The sequence below is a fragment of the Cyprinus carpio genome, chromosome A7 (genome assembly GCF_018340385.1).
Source record: "Cyprinus carpio isolate SPL01 chromosome A7, ASM1834038v1, whole genome shotgun sequence".
Classification (NCBI taxonomy): Eukaryota; Metazoa; Chordata; class Actinopteri; order Cypriniformes; family Cyprinidae; genus Cyprinus; species Cyprinus carpio.
In genome coordinates, this window is record NC_056578.1 from 8,471,589 (window position 1) to 8,485,272 (window position 13,684).

At 35.4% G+C, this 13,684-nt stretch overlaps 1 protein-coding gene across 1 annotated transcript in view; it reads right to left on the reverse strand.

Moving 5' to 3' along the window:
* The window catches only part of LOC109046564 (elongation factor-like GTPase 1), a 90,250-nt gene that overhangs the window by 11,269 nt on the left and 65,297 nt on the right, over positions 1-13,684 (reverse strand). Inside the window, exons 16-18 of the mRNA XM_042759483.1 lie at positions 12,805-12,936; positions 10,677-10,824; positions 1,530-2,485 (exon numbers count right to left, since the gene is read on the reverse strand). Of these exons, the coding sequence (XP_042615417.1) occupies positions 1,530-2,485; positions 10,677-10,824; positions 12,805-12,936 (1,236 nt within the window). The remainder of the gene's footprint in view (positions 1-1,529; positions 2,486-10,676; positions 10,825-12,804; positions 12,937-13,684) is intronic.

A 13,684-nucleotide genomic window follows, 5' to 3' on the forward strand; every position in this document is an offset into this window, starting at 1 on the left:
CGGCTGTTTCACATCAGCTTTCAATCAAGGACCTGGGAGAACTATTTCCTCTTTGCACGGTATATGGTCCTTTCCCCCTTCAATACAGGTTGATTGGCATGTGCTTTACTGATTAGAAATGTTTGAAGCAACACTTCAGCCAAAACTTAAAATTCAGTCATCATTTACTCATGTTCATAACCCGTCCTTGTGTTCCCCATGGAACACAAAAGGTAGATTTCTGATGAATATCTTTGCCACTCTTTTTAATTTAATGAAAGTAAATGACGACTGGGACTGTCAAACTTCAAAAAGGACGCAAAAGGGGCATAAAAGTACTATAAAAGTTTCATATGACTCGTATATTCCGAGTCATACGATAGTTTTGTGTGGAGAACAGACTGAAATGTAGGTCATTATTCCCACTGGGTCTGGAATGATGTGAGAGTGAGTAAATAAGGACTGATCTTCATTTTTGGGTGAACTATCTCTTTGAGTGACCCTTTTCAGTTTCAGTTTAAGCATAAACTAAAACCCAATGAAATAGTGTTTCGTTGCTTTGCTGCAGTATTTTTGATTCATACAGGAAAATGGGACAGGACATACTGATGACACTTTTTTTAATTAATGAATCATGATCTGCTATTCAGCTACAAATGATATTAGGTATTATTTAACAGGACAGAGACATATTGTTGATTTTAAATAGACATATCCACTTTTAGAGAGTAAACTAGCAAACAGATCATCTCCAAGCTTAACTGCACAAAAAAATAAGTGTATTTTTGTTGTTTTCCAGTTAAAATATCTAAAAATCTTTAAAACAACATCTATTTTTCGAGAAGCAACACTACATAAGATATTAAGACTAGAATTAATCGATTTGAAACTTTTTTTTTATACTTGTGAAAAAGTAAATACAGTTCATTTGTACAAAATGCATTTGTATTAAATATACATTGACAGAAAACTAGCCTTGATATCTTACACAGTGTTGGTTCTTAACTACATTTATATAGTTTGAAGGATTTTAAGATATTTTAACTGGAAACAGTGTTGTTATTGTTTACTTTAAACATATTTTTAAAGCTATTAAAACTTTAATTGAAATAAACCTAAAATAAAATATGTATATTAGATGAAAAAATCTGACTTGAAACAAAAGAATTGTTTAGAAATGTTAAAAATGCCAGTCTAAAATTTTTTTGAAAAGTTGCCTTTGCAACTAACTGAGATACGATGTTTACAATTGGTTTACAATGAAGTACTAAAATTACTAAAACTAAAAAATGAGAAATGCTACTCAATTACAGAAACTTAAATTAAAATCAAAACTAAAAATATAAATATACAACGAATTAAAATATTAATTTATAAAAATGAATAATTACAACTTTTTTTTTTTTTTTTTTTTTTTTTTGACTTTTGTTACACTATGAACGTGGTCGTGGACTGAAAGGCACAAAACTCTCATTTTGATTAGAAATTTTGTGACTTCTTGGCTGGATTAATCAAATGCTTTAGTAGAGACTGTTTAAACTCAAGCTTACCCAAGACCTCAGCAGTGGCCATGATTTCACATGTATACATGGCAGCCATCAGCCGCTGAGGTTTAGCTTGGAAGGCGTATCTGCAGGTGTCCTTCATAGCAGCGATGAGCTGCCCTGAGAACGGCCCATAACAGTCCACCGAACCCCCTGCGGCCTCCGCTCTGCTCCTGCTTCGGTTAGAGCTCGTCTCATGCATGTCAGAACGCTCACTTTGGTCATCATTATTTGGCTCTGAAGGTTGTGAATCCTCATCGACTGAGTCTTGCTGAGCTTGAGGTACAGAAATCTTCATGTCCCAGGTCTCGACAGAGAAGCAAACCCCCATCAAAGGCTCCTCACACATGGGACCAGAAAGCGTGGCCAACTGGAAGCCACTCACAATGCTGTTGTCAAAGTCTCTGATCTCTGCCCTTTCTGTTTCCTTCTCTCGTTCCAGACACTGCCACACAGAGGGTCTCCGGTAGCCCTCGATATTGTTGAGGAGAATATTTGGGCCGAAACGGCGTGGACCAAATGCCCAGATATGCTCCACAGCTCCCCTCCATTTGTGGCCTTGCAAGTTGCTCTCCAACTTCACCTTGAAATCCTGGATGTTCTCCAAGATTTTCTGGTTGATGTCCAGAGTCTTGTCCTCCCAGGCAAACAGGCTGAACTGCTCCATTGTGCGGATGAGCTCTACATTGTCCTCCAGAAGGCGGGTGACTTCCTCAGGAAGAGGAATAGCCCGCACCCCGACCGTGGCCATCTTGTTAGAGGTGGTGAGCGTGACCAGACCGGTGGAATCCACCTGAACGCCTTCGGGAATCTTCATTTGTTCCTCCTTGACCTGGTGAATCACCGCCACCTTCTGCTGCTTTCCCAGGTCCTCGTTCACCATGTCCATTTTGGGAGGCCGGATCACCGTCTCACGGAACGGAATGATTGGTTCAGATACACTGATTTCAATTTTAGCAAACCTAGAGGATAAAATAGCAAATAACAGTTATGATAACAAAATAAATAAATAAATAAAACAAGCATGCATGGTCAAAAGTACTTATGTCATATATAGATACTTTTGCACTGTAAATAAAAAGACAAAAATAAAATAAAAGAAATATTTACTTAATATAATTTTCTTAATTTACTTTATTATTGTTTGCTTATATATATATATATATATATATATATACTTAAATAGCAATATACAAATATACAGTGTATATATATATATATATATATATATGATATATTATATAGATCATATTATATTTTTATATTTTAATATACTGTGTGTTTGTGTGTGTGTATATATATACACATATATACATATATACACATACACAAGCAGTATATTAAATCATATTAATTATATTACATATATTCAGCAATATTTACTTTACAATAAAGCAGTATATATTTAACAAAACATTTATAATAAATATAAATATTTGGTATATGTATTAATATGGTATATGACTTACATTTAAAAATATATACATCATTATTATACTTTTTTTTTTTTTTTTTTTTTTTTAAGAATAGTCTGTTCAATAGTCTTAATATTTCATATTAGATTTTGCTGTATTGAAACTGCTACTGAGAAACCCAATATCAATACTGACATTTAGTATTGTGACAACTCTAAAACACTGAATCACTGCACTAGATTACATTAGATTCAACTTTATTGTCATTGTGCAGAGCACAACTGGAGCCCATGAAATTCAGTAACTACCCAGGGGGGAAAAATAGAATGGTTGTATAAAAAGGCTTACTTTTCAAACTAACTGGGAGGACATGAAAGAAAATTATTGCCGGCACTCAAGACTGGCATTCAGCCAACGGTAAAAGCCGAGCTCTGATTCTCCAGCAAGTCGTTACAGCACAGTAAAATCTAATTTACAATGGGCCATTCATGCAGAAATTATTCAAATACACATTAATCTCTCTCTGTCTGCATGAGGAAACAGACATAAACATTCTGCTGGAAGATACAAGTGCACTGATTCCTACGAATATCACACACAGAGTCACAATTCAGGCTTACTCGATATGTGTTATGCTTGCATACAATGCATGTTTGGATACATGATAACGGCCTAAATCTAATGAGGGACCTAAACACTCTGTGTCACTTGCAATTTGACACAGTTGGACACTTGGGTCTCATGGGTCACTGAGCTTTGTAAGGTGGAGCAGACGGTTGACATGATTGCTGTCTTCGCTGAGACATTCAGTAATCCAGTTTGATCCAGACGGCCACAGAGCGGTTTGGGAAGCAGATAATCCAGTGGTAAGTGTTTACTAGAAAACCTCCTGAGAGCTGTGACTGTGCTGTCTCACTGCTCTCAGCTCCTGGTGGGATACGTTTCACACAGTTAGCTTCCTCTCTTTCTTGCAGTTTCTTCAACCTCATTATTTTTTGTTTGTTCCTAACTCAGTGTTTCTCAACCTGTACGGTTTCATCCACCTCCCCGGCCCCATCAGCAAGGCTTTTACAACAGAAATGCGTTCCTGTTAAGTCAAATTACACTAGATATCATGTAGCATTATCATAAACATGATTAAAATGGCCATAATTACAACAACAACACCACACGTTTATACTGAAACGATCACAACACAGCTTCCTCTGAAACTGCTTACAGAATTATTTTAATTGGCTGAAACATTTGATGGGAAGTAAATAAGAATAAACTGCTGTGGAAGATTGTTTGGGATCCATTGTTGGGGACAAAGTCTACAAAGGCACCTCTTTCTTTCTTAACCTATGAAGTAATCCTATCCGAAAAAAATAAAAAATAAAATAAAAACTAGACATTTAAAACATTGTTGGCTCATCAAAAAAACAATGCAAACCATTCAAAACAACTGTCAGCTGCTTTGTGACAATAGTGAATGCTTTGGTTCAAGTCCCATCAACTTTATGTGGCCCTGTGATTGATTAGATGAATTTGCTGACAGTGAGTGAATCAAACAATTAGTGGCCCAGTGTACCTACTCTAGTTCCATTTAGATGCACATATTCAGTGAATTTTATTGGTCTTAATAAGTGTCATATTAATACAGAACTGCATAATAAACAAGCTTTTCAATGACACAATCACTAATAATGGGCGAAACAAACTCAAGTGATACGTTTCCTTGGAACACATCAATAATCAACACATCAGAGTCGTTTAGGCATTTTCTGCTGAGGATGTGATGTCATCATCCCGTGACCTCGTTATGACTATGCCTGAGGACAGAGGTCTGGACGAGCTATCGCTGACCTGCTTTGACACCGAGGTCTGATGGGATATTTTTAAACACCACTCAGACTGTGGAGCAGACGCTGCAGGCCGCCTGACCTCAGACTCTCCTGACCTCAGCGTTGACCCCGACGACCCCTGAACCAACAGCTCAGGGTCTGATGGGTCTTCACCCCTGGCTTTCCTCTCATACGGTACTGGTGTTTCTTTCTGACCTGAGGGGAAGAGCTAGTGACTAAATAACCCCCATTTACTGCAACACTAAATCATCAGCAGACCGTCATCTCTTCTCCTCCAGTTGCAGAAACGGTGGAGTTGTTTTGGTTGGAGGAGGCAGATGTTTTAGGGGGTCAGATACACTGATTGCAGGACTTCACCTGAGCATCTGGAGGCTGCAGTGTTGCAATTAACATCAGCTCTGCCAAAACTGTGAGCCTCATTCACTCTACAAAAGATGATCTTAAATCTACCTAATTTATTGAGAGGTGGGCGTGGGGGGGGGGGTAGAGCAAAACTTGATTTTATTCATCAAAATTTGACTGAAAATTTAACTAAAATAAGTAGTAAAGCGAGAGAGATTTGACATCAACAGGCAGAACAAGGTGTTATATTTTGATGAATATCAATTTAATATACTTACATATAATATTGTGCACTGCTAAGGAAAAATCTGTTAATACATTTTTTTTTTTGTAGGTTTTTGTTTGTATAGGGTTTTACACTGTTAGAAATGTGTTTTCAATGAATGCTGTTTTAGCTCTGCTGAATATGGGGGGGGGGGGGGGTTGAAGAAGAAGGGGGAAAAAAACGGATTTTCATCACAAGAATAAATCACATTTTAATATATATTCAATATAATATAATATTTATTTAATATATATATTAAATTGTAAGAATATTTCAGAATATTACTGTTTTGACCAAATAAATGCACTTGGTGAGCATAAGAGGCTCCTCTACACTATATATATATATATATATATAATTTATTTAATTATTTATTTTCCTGTTTTCATTAATGCTATTTTTGATTGATAGTTTTTTTCCAGTGAGGCGCATGCTTTTGTTTTGATTTTTATTTTAAATAATAAAAATATATATTTTATAAAAACATATGTTTTCTAACTCTTACTGACCTCTCTCTCTCTCTATATATATATATTTAAATGCGCATCTTTAAATTATCCTTTAAAGCATCGCTGCAACATTCAATGTAGCACTTTTGAAACAAATTCAGTGTCTAACACACACACACACACACACACACACACAGAGCTATAAATGATGTTCCTGTTATTATACATAGGTCTTGTAGGTAGTTTTTTGTGTTCACTGTGATAATTTAATCATAAACAAGGCACAGTCGCATGCTAGACTATTTATAAATTGTATGAATAAAAACGTGACAGAACAATACCATACTTGCACTCAATATTCACATTACATTCACTCAAACTGTTAGACTAGAAACATTGCCATGACTTATTTACTAGTCTACCCAAATCTAATTTAAACATGACTTCCTCATGACTGACAACTTGACTAGGTTTTTTTTTTTTTACAAAGAACGAGGAAAAGAGCAGGTGGGATAGACGGAGTAAAGAAAGAACAAAAGAACACAGGCGAATATTAACAGGAACGCTTGAGCTGAGAAAGCTTTGGTGGAAATGTAAAAAACAAACTTATGAGTGTTTCCTTCAAGACCCCTGAAAACAGGACAAAATAACACTGTGAGAGATGTGTGGTAATGTACAGTCCCGCAGCTCGAGGCCGAATACCAGATGGGGAGTGTGTGAGAGCTCATTTGAGTCTCCTTACACCATTACGAGGTTTTGTAGCGAAGGAACGCTGGTGTGATTTCACAAGCCAATCATTGTTCTAGCAGAGCCAAGTAAGGATTGTCCAATTTAATCTACATCCACAAAACATGACATATCCCTCACTGGCTTTCTCACTTCTTTGTGTTAATGTGACACTTTCCCACTCGATTTGTCCTCCGCTATCTCTCGGCAGTCTGAACTCAAACTAATTTTGTAGTACTATCAATACTGAGACGAAGGACAGTTTCTGGAACAACAAAAATGTAACAAACCGTGACACGCGGCCAACACTGTACCATAGCAGCGTGTAGAAATCACAACACAAGCCATTCTGGTGGCTTTCCAAACATCCTGGCCAATTTTATTCTCATACAAAGCATAACAGAAGAGCTTACCAATTACTAGTCACCTAATTTACATTTAAAACGCAGCAACCAGTTGCATAAACAGTGCCAGGAGTTATCAAACTTCCCTAAATTACATAATGAATAACTTGTTTCATTTGCATTTTAGGTGACAATTTGCATTGCGCCTCAAAACAAACGCATCGAATATCTTTCCGTCTTCGAATGAGGACTGGTAATGTATTCATGAAACTATTTTTTGCCAGTTGGTATCCAAATGAGCGAGGATGCTGAGTTTTTGTGGGAATGAACCCAGTGGAGTACGATAAAGTCCACTTTGCTCATCTCATTTCTGAATTGAGTTTTTTCATCAGGTCTTTACCCTGACAGCTCAAATATGTTGTTGGATGTCCACTTTCTGCATTTTCATCTGGAAGTATTTTCTGATTTTTAATCTCGCTTAAATGTTCCCTGTATGTTAGATGATCATTAAGCAGATGTTTATGATTTAGAATGCAATTTCAATTTTAATCAATGCACATTTGCACTGCAAAAATGACTTCTTAAGTTTTCAATTTGGCTTTTTTGGACTTGTTTGAAAGATTTTTTGATATTACAAATTGAAAACAATCCTTCAACACTGCATTAGCGATCAAGACTAATTTTGCATGAATGTATTTAGTCAAACTTCACTGGCACATGTTTCACTTGAAGTATAACAAAGGTAAAAACTTCCAACGCAGTAAGACAAAATACATCTAACTTCAAAATACAATTGCATCCTGTGTGTTGCTTGTTTACAGGATTTTTAGATTTTTTAACTGGAAAACTAAATAAAAACACAATAAGACTGATTTTTTTTTGAGTAAAGTACAATTGTAAGCTAGATGATGACAATATTAGATGAGCTGAATTGAATTCATTCAGGATGATTCACATTAGCGTATTATAGCAATGATAATTTGCATATGCTGTCATGAAAACACTGCCATTAAAACATCGCAAAAACACCTTTATAGTCTTAAATTGGGCTTATATAAACTAAAAAAAAAAATTCAAGGTTGCAAATAAAACACGATTTTTTAAGTACCTTTTACAAGAAAATATTATATTAGTATTTTTAATTATTTGTCTTTCAAAAATGACTAATATAATATAATATAATATAATATAATATAATATAATATAATATAATATAATATAATATAATATAATATAATATAATATAATATAATACATTATCTTTTTTATTTTAAAGTAAAATATGACTTAAGTAAAATAAAAAGCATTTTTTCATGAGACCTGCCTAATTAGAACTATTAGACAACCTTTACTAGAAATAACTAAATACAATTTCAAACAATCAATTGATGAATTGAAAATCATTACATGTCTTAAGACCCACAGTCTGACCTAGTTAACGAAGTTATCTTTAAAAAAATATCGAAGATAAAGTCCACTAATGATATGCGAGGGCAGATGTGAGGGATTAAGCAGCTAATGCTCCAGCTCCAACCAATATTTAGCATGTGGTGCTGTTAATTTATGCAGATATGCTGTTTATACAAGGTAAAACTCAAGGGCAAGCCAAATGCACCCTGGTGTCTTATTAAAACGGGAGAAAACATCTTCAGCATTTTAATTATGAGAGTATATGTCAAATCCAAAATCAACACACCAGTTCTAGGCTATTCAGTTTAACATATATGATAGTAATGCTTGAGTTGCAATGAATTAAAAATATAAAACCTCCTATTGTATAGTATGATAATTTAACACTGTAATAAACTATTACTTTATTATTTTTGACTGCAATCATGCTATATTGAGTTTGTTAAATAGAAGTGTATATAATCTGCTAATTATCCAATCAGAATCAAGCATTCCTGAGAAAAGACACTTTCTCAAACTGCCGCATTCACAACGTCATAGTGGCCAAAAAACCTCCAAAGAATCCAAGCAACAACAACAACAACAACAACAACAAAAAAAACTGCAACGTGTCTGAGTCATGAATAATTTGCCGAGCCAGTTTGTGTTGAGAAGAAGCTCCAGAGGAGTGAATCAGTCTAAGCTCTGCTATAGTACAGGAGGCTCAACATTCAGAGAGCGACATCAATAGATACTGATCCACCACCACCACAGTGGAACACACATAGAGAGAGAGAGAATGATGGATGACTGGAGAGATAAAGTGAGAGAAAGAGAAAAAGTTTGAGATGATTGAAAACGGGGAAAGGAGTAGAAATCTTTATTCCAACACAAAACAGAGATCTGAATGTTTTGACATTCATTCATATCATATAATAAAGCATGCAAATCAGACATGAAATAAAAGTGGACTCTAATTTCCAAAGTTTTTAATTTTTAAGTTGTGTTGTAAATGTTTCATCAGTGCATGTTATTCTAAAGAAAAGATAGATCAAAATCGAATGACATTCTCTGATTATGAAATGACGATGAACCAAAGCCATATGGGTGTAGTAAAATATTATTAACCAATAATATAATAGCAATTTTTTTAACAATCCGATTAAACCCCCAAGTGTACCCTGCACTAATATCCAGAAATATGCCACATTATGGAGGTTGAATGTGTTGTCAGTGCTTTATGTTATTTAGCACAAGAAACAATCATATACAGCTCACATAGAATAAAACAGAGCAGAACCCAGTCCCAGGGTGGGCATCTACATGACAGCTGTCATATTCTGTCTTCTGTTCTAATATGCAGTTTAATTTACCTGCAGACTCAATAACACAAAGCTCAGATCTCACTAGAGACCCAAAGTGGTTTGAAGGTATACACACATCATATGTATTTTACACAGACTGTGGTAGATTTTTACCAAGTACCAAGGCTCACCAAAGTTGCATTTATATGATCAAAAATACATATAATATAAAATCAGAAATATTTTGTAATATTATTTTCAGCATCATTACTCTATTCTTTAGGTGTCACATTCATTCTAATATCATGAAACTAATATGATGATTTTGATTTATGCTGATTTGGACTATTCCTATTATCATCCATGTTGAAAACAGTTAAGCTGCTTCTTATTTTTGTGGAAACCATGATGCTTTTTTTCAGGATCCTTTGAAGAATAAAAACTTACAAAGAACAGCATTTATTTGAAATAGAAATCACTTAAAACATTAGAAATGTTTTTGATTAATGTAATGCATCCTTTATTTAAAAAAGATAAAATAAAAATAAACAAATAAATCTAAATACTGAGAAAATCACCTTTAAAGTTGTTCAAATTAAGTTCTTAGCAATGCATATTACTAATCAAAAATTTGGTTTTTATATCTTTATGGTAGGAAATGTACAAAATATCTTCATGAAACATGGGGGATACTCCATCCCATCGCTGATGCACTGTTTAATTTCAAACCAAAGTGTAAATACATGTAAAAAACGTATCCTTGTGGCACAGCTGATACAGAAGAGCGTATGCCGCTTGCGTACAGCTCAGAATTGCCAAAATGCCGCTAAACTAATTTGGAAAGACACAGAGGAGAGGAATTGTTGAATAAAGTCATTATTTTTGTTTTCTTCGTGTACAAAAAGTATTCTCGTCGGTTCATAACGTTACGGTTGAATCACTGATGGCAGATGGACTATTCTGATGATTGTGAGACATGAGATATTCATTCATGTTTATTTTGTGTTATAACTAGTAGTAAAGAGGAAGGAATGATCATTTTCATTTGTGTGTGTGTGTGTGTGGGGCTCCTCACCTCTCTCTCAAGTCATCCAGGCAGCGTTGTAGATGCACTTCCCCTGCAGTGACCAGAACATGCTCTCCTGTCTCCTGAATCAACACTTCGGCACACGGGTCGGCCTGGTTCAGTAACCTCATTCCTCGCACCAGCTTCGGCATCTCACCTGCACATACACACACACATTTGTGTGAACATTTAAGTCTAGATTTTGTTTTATGAAGCTGTCAATGTGATGCAGGTTTGTTAAGAAGCTGATGGAGCAGCGTTAACTATATATATATTTCACAAACAGGGAGTGTTTAAAAAAATAAATTAGCAAAAATGTCGCATTTAAGATTCAAAGAGTCAGGTCATAAAAACTAAATTATGACTGCTTTGGGTGCAAAAACCTAACATCAGGGGAGGAAAAAGATGTATGATATAAGCCTTTAAAACAACACCTCATTCTCTCCTCATATAAAAGTGCTGTCTGACATCAAAGTAAGTTTCTGTTCATAATGTAGTGACTGCAGTAACACTATGACTATGGAAGCGCTTCTAATAAAGAGCGTTTTCACCAGCAAAGACCTCTCGTGACCTGAAGGCAAGCTGAAGTTACGGTTATGAAACTAAACCCTGAAACAGCGCTCTGGGACAGTGATCGCTCTCACAATGAGCTCTAGTGTTTGTGTGTGATCGTGCAATCCAGATCAGACGGTTCTTTGGTGTGCTAAACTGGGAAACATTTAACTTCCTCACTACAGCTGTGCTCTTGACTAATGCGTCCCACATGAGCGAATGTGAAGCTTTGAGACGGACGGAGTTTCAGAGCCATCTCTGACACTGCTAATGAGAATCACAACACCACCGCTGAGTGAACCTGGAGACGTCACCATTGAAACACCTTTTTTGAAGGATAATTGCGCCTTAGAGACCCATGAGACATAACGATTTAATCTGTACGCTCATGCATCTTTTTTATGGTTAGTCATTGCTCTTTATCTGCGTGACTTGTGAGCTGTGAGCTGCCTATGTAGGCAGTATATTAAGGCATCACAGGTGTGCTAACTAATGCAAAAGCTGTTTCAAAAGACAGAGAGGATAATAATAATGCATTCAAAGATACCCAATTTTGGGAAGATTGTAAGGTAGCATTGCATGTATCTTTCATGGAGAAGTCAATGCCATAATGTACTGAATTAGTTAAGTGAGAAAAAAATACAACAAGATGGTCTAAAAAACGTGATAGAAAAATAAAACAAAATAAAATAATCAATCAATCAAATAACAAAAACTCAAATAGAACATGGCACTTACAACAAAAATATCATGGGTTTTAATCTCTTGGAATGGATACAATTGAAAATAAATAAATGCAGTGCACTTTTTACATTGTTACAAAAATATATCTATTTCAAATAAATGCTGTTCTTTCTATTCAGCCAAAAAAAAAAAAAAAAAATAAATAAATGTAAAACGATATCACGGTTTTCGCAAAAATATTATGCACTACTCAGCATAACTGTTTTAAAAATTAATTTAAAAAAAGCTTTTTGAGCAGCAAATCAACATATTAGAATGATTTCTGAAGGATCATGTGACACTGACACTTTGCATCACAGGAATAAATTACGTTTTAAATATACACTCAAATAAAAACAGTTAAGTTATAATAAAACAAAATGAATAAATAACATATGCATACCCCAAAGGGAATGGTAGTCTCTGCGCGTAGATAAATATAAAATAATTTTTAACACCAAAAAGCATAGATATACATAGTTCAAATTAATTGTAAAAGTTTATCTAATATTAGTACGTGCTCTGTATTGTTACGCTTATCAGGTCACAAGGTTTTGTAACAGAATCAACAGAGATGCTTGAAAAAAAGATACTAAGCTTACTAAATATACACCCTAAAAGTTTCTACATTCAGAAGCACGACCTAGCTCCAGGGCAGGGAATTAAATAACTGTTCTGAACATCTTGTCCATTTTTTTTTACTACTGAGTCATCGTGGTGATTCAATGCACTCTTCTATGCTGTTTTCTTTATTTATCCAACAGTCCCAAAATGCTTTACCTGTTGCACCACTTTGCAAAATGCTACTCAAGATGTTTATAATGTGTTCTGTGCTTGACTGGTTTTTCTCATCAACACGTACTTGGATGTTTGGGCTCGACTGCTACTCTGACGATGGGCGTGGCTTCAAAGCTGAGTGGCGTGAAGGGCGGGCAGGCCGGAGATGTTGAGATGGTGGCCGACTTGAGAATGAATTCCTCCATTCCGCCAATACCTGCAGAGATACAAACTGCATTAAACAAAGCTGCATTCAAAAGACCAGTCAAGCCATTTCAAATAACAGGATTTTAAACCTCAGTGCCCCAATAATGTTCCATAAAAAGTTTTTTTTTTTTTTTTTTTTTTTACATAAACATTTTTATTTATACAACGGCTGCCTGTTAGAACAAATGCCCCTGTGTGCACCCGTTTAGGTGGGAGGTTGTGTGAGTAAGAGTGTAAGCATGTGTTTGTGCGAGTTGTGATGGAAAAAGAAAAACACATTTTGGAGAACTCTGACATTCGCAATAACAGACATGATTGCAGGGCTGTGATGGAAATGGAGGACCCAAAATTCATCTGGTCATATGACATCTGGCCCAGGGAAGCATCCTTAAAAAAAAGTGTGCTTATGTAGTTGTAAAAGTTGTGGGGCTGTGATGCAACTGGAGGAGGGAATGTTCTTTTGTAGTTGTTGTGGTTATGTAGTTTTTGTATGACTTTTTGGTTTTGAAGTGAGGAAAACACAACATCTCTAATGCATAAAACAGCAGCTTGCCATGGTGGATCGATTTGATCCATGATTGACATGAAGGGGTGCTTAAGAATAAGCGTGTAAATCAAATTATATTGACTCATTGATCCTGGATGAAATTAGTAAGATTGCGTGAACTTAAATAGTCGTTTATGGAACCGCTTAAGCCCCAATTGATTAGTTAGGTTATTAAAGTCAGATTTTGGACTTAAAGCCCCCAGGTGGTCCC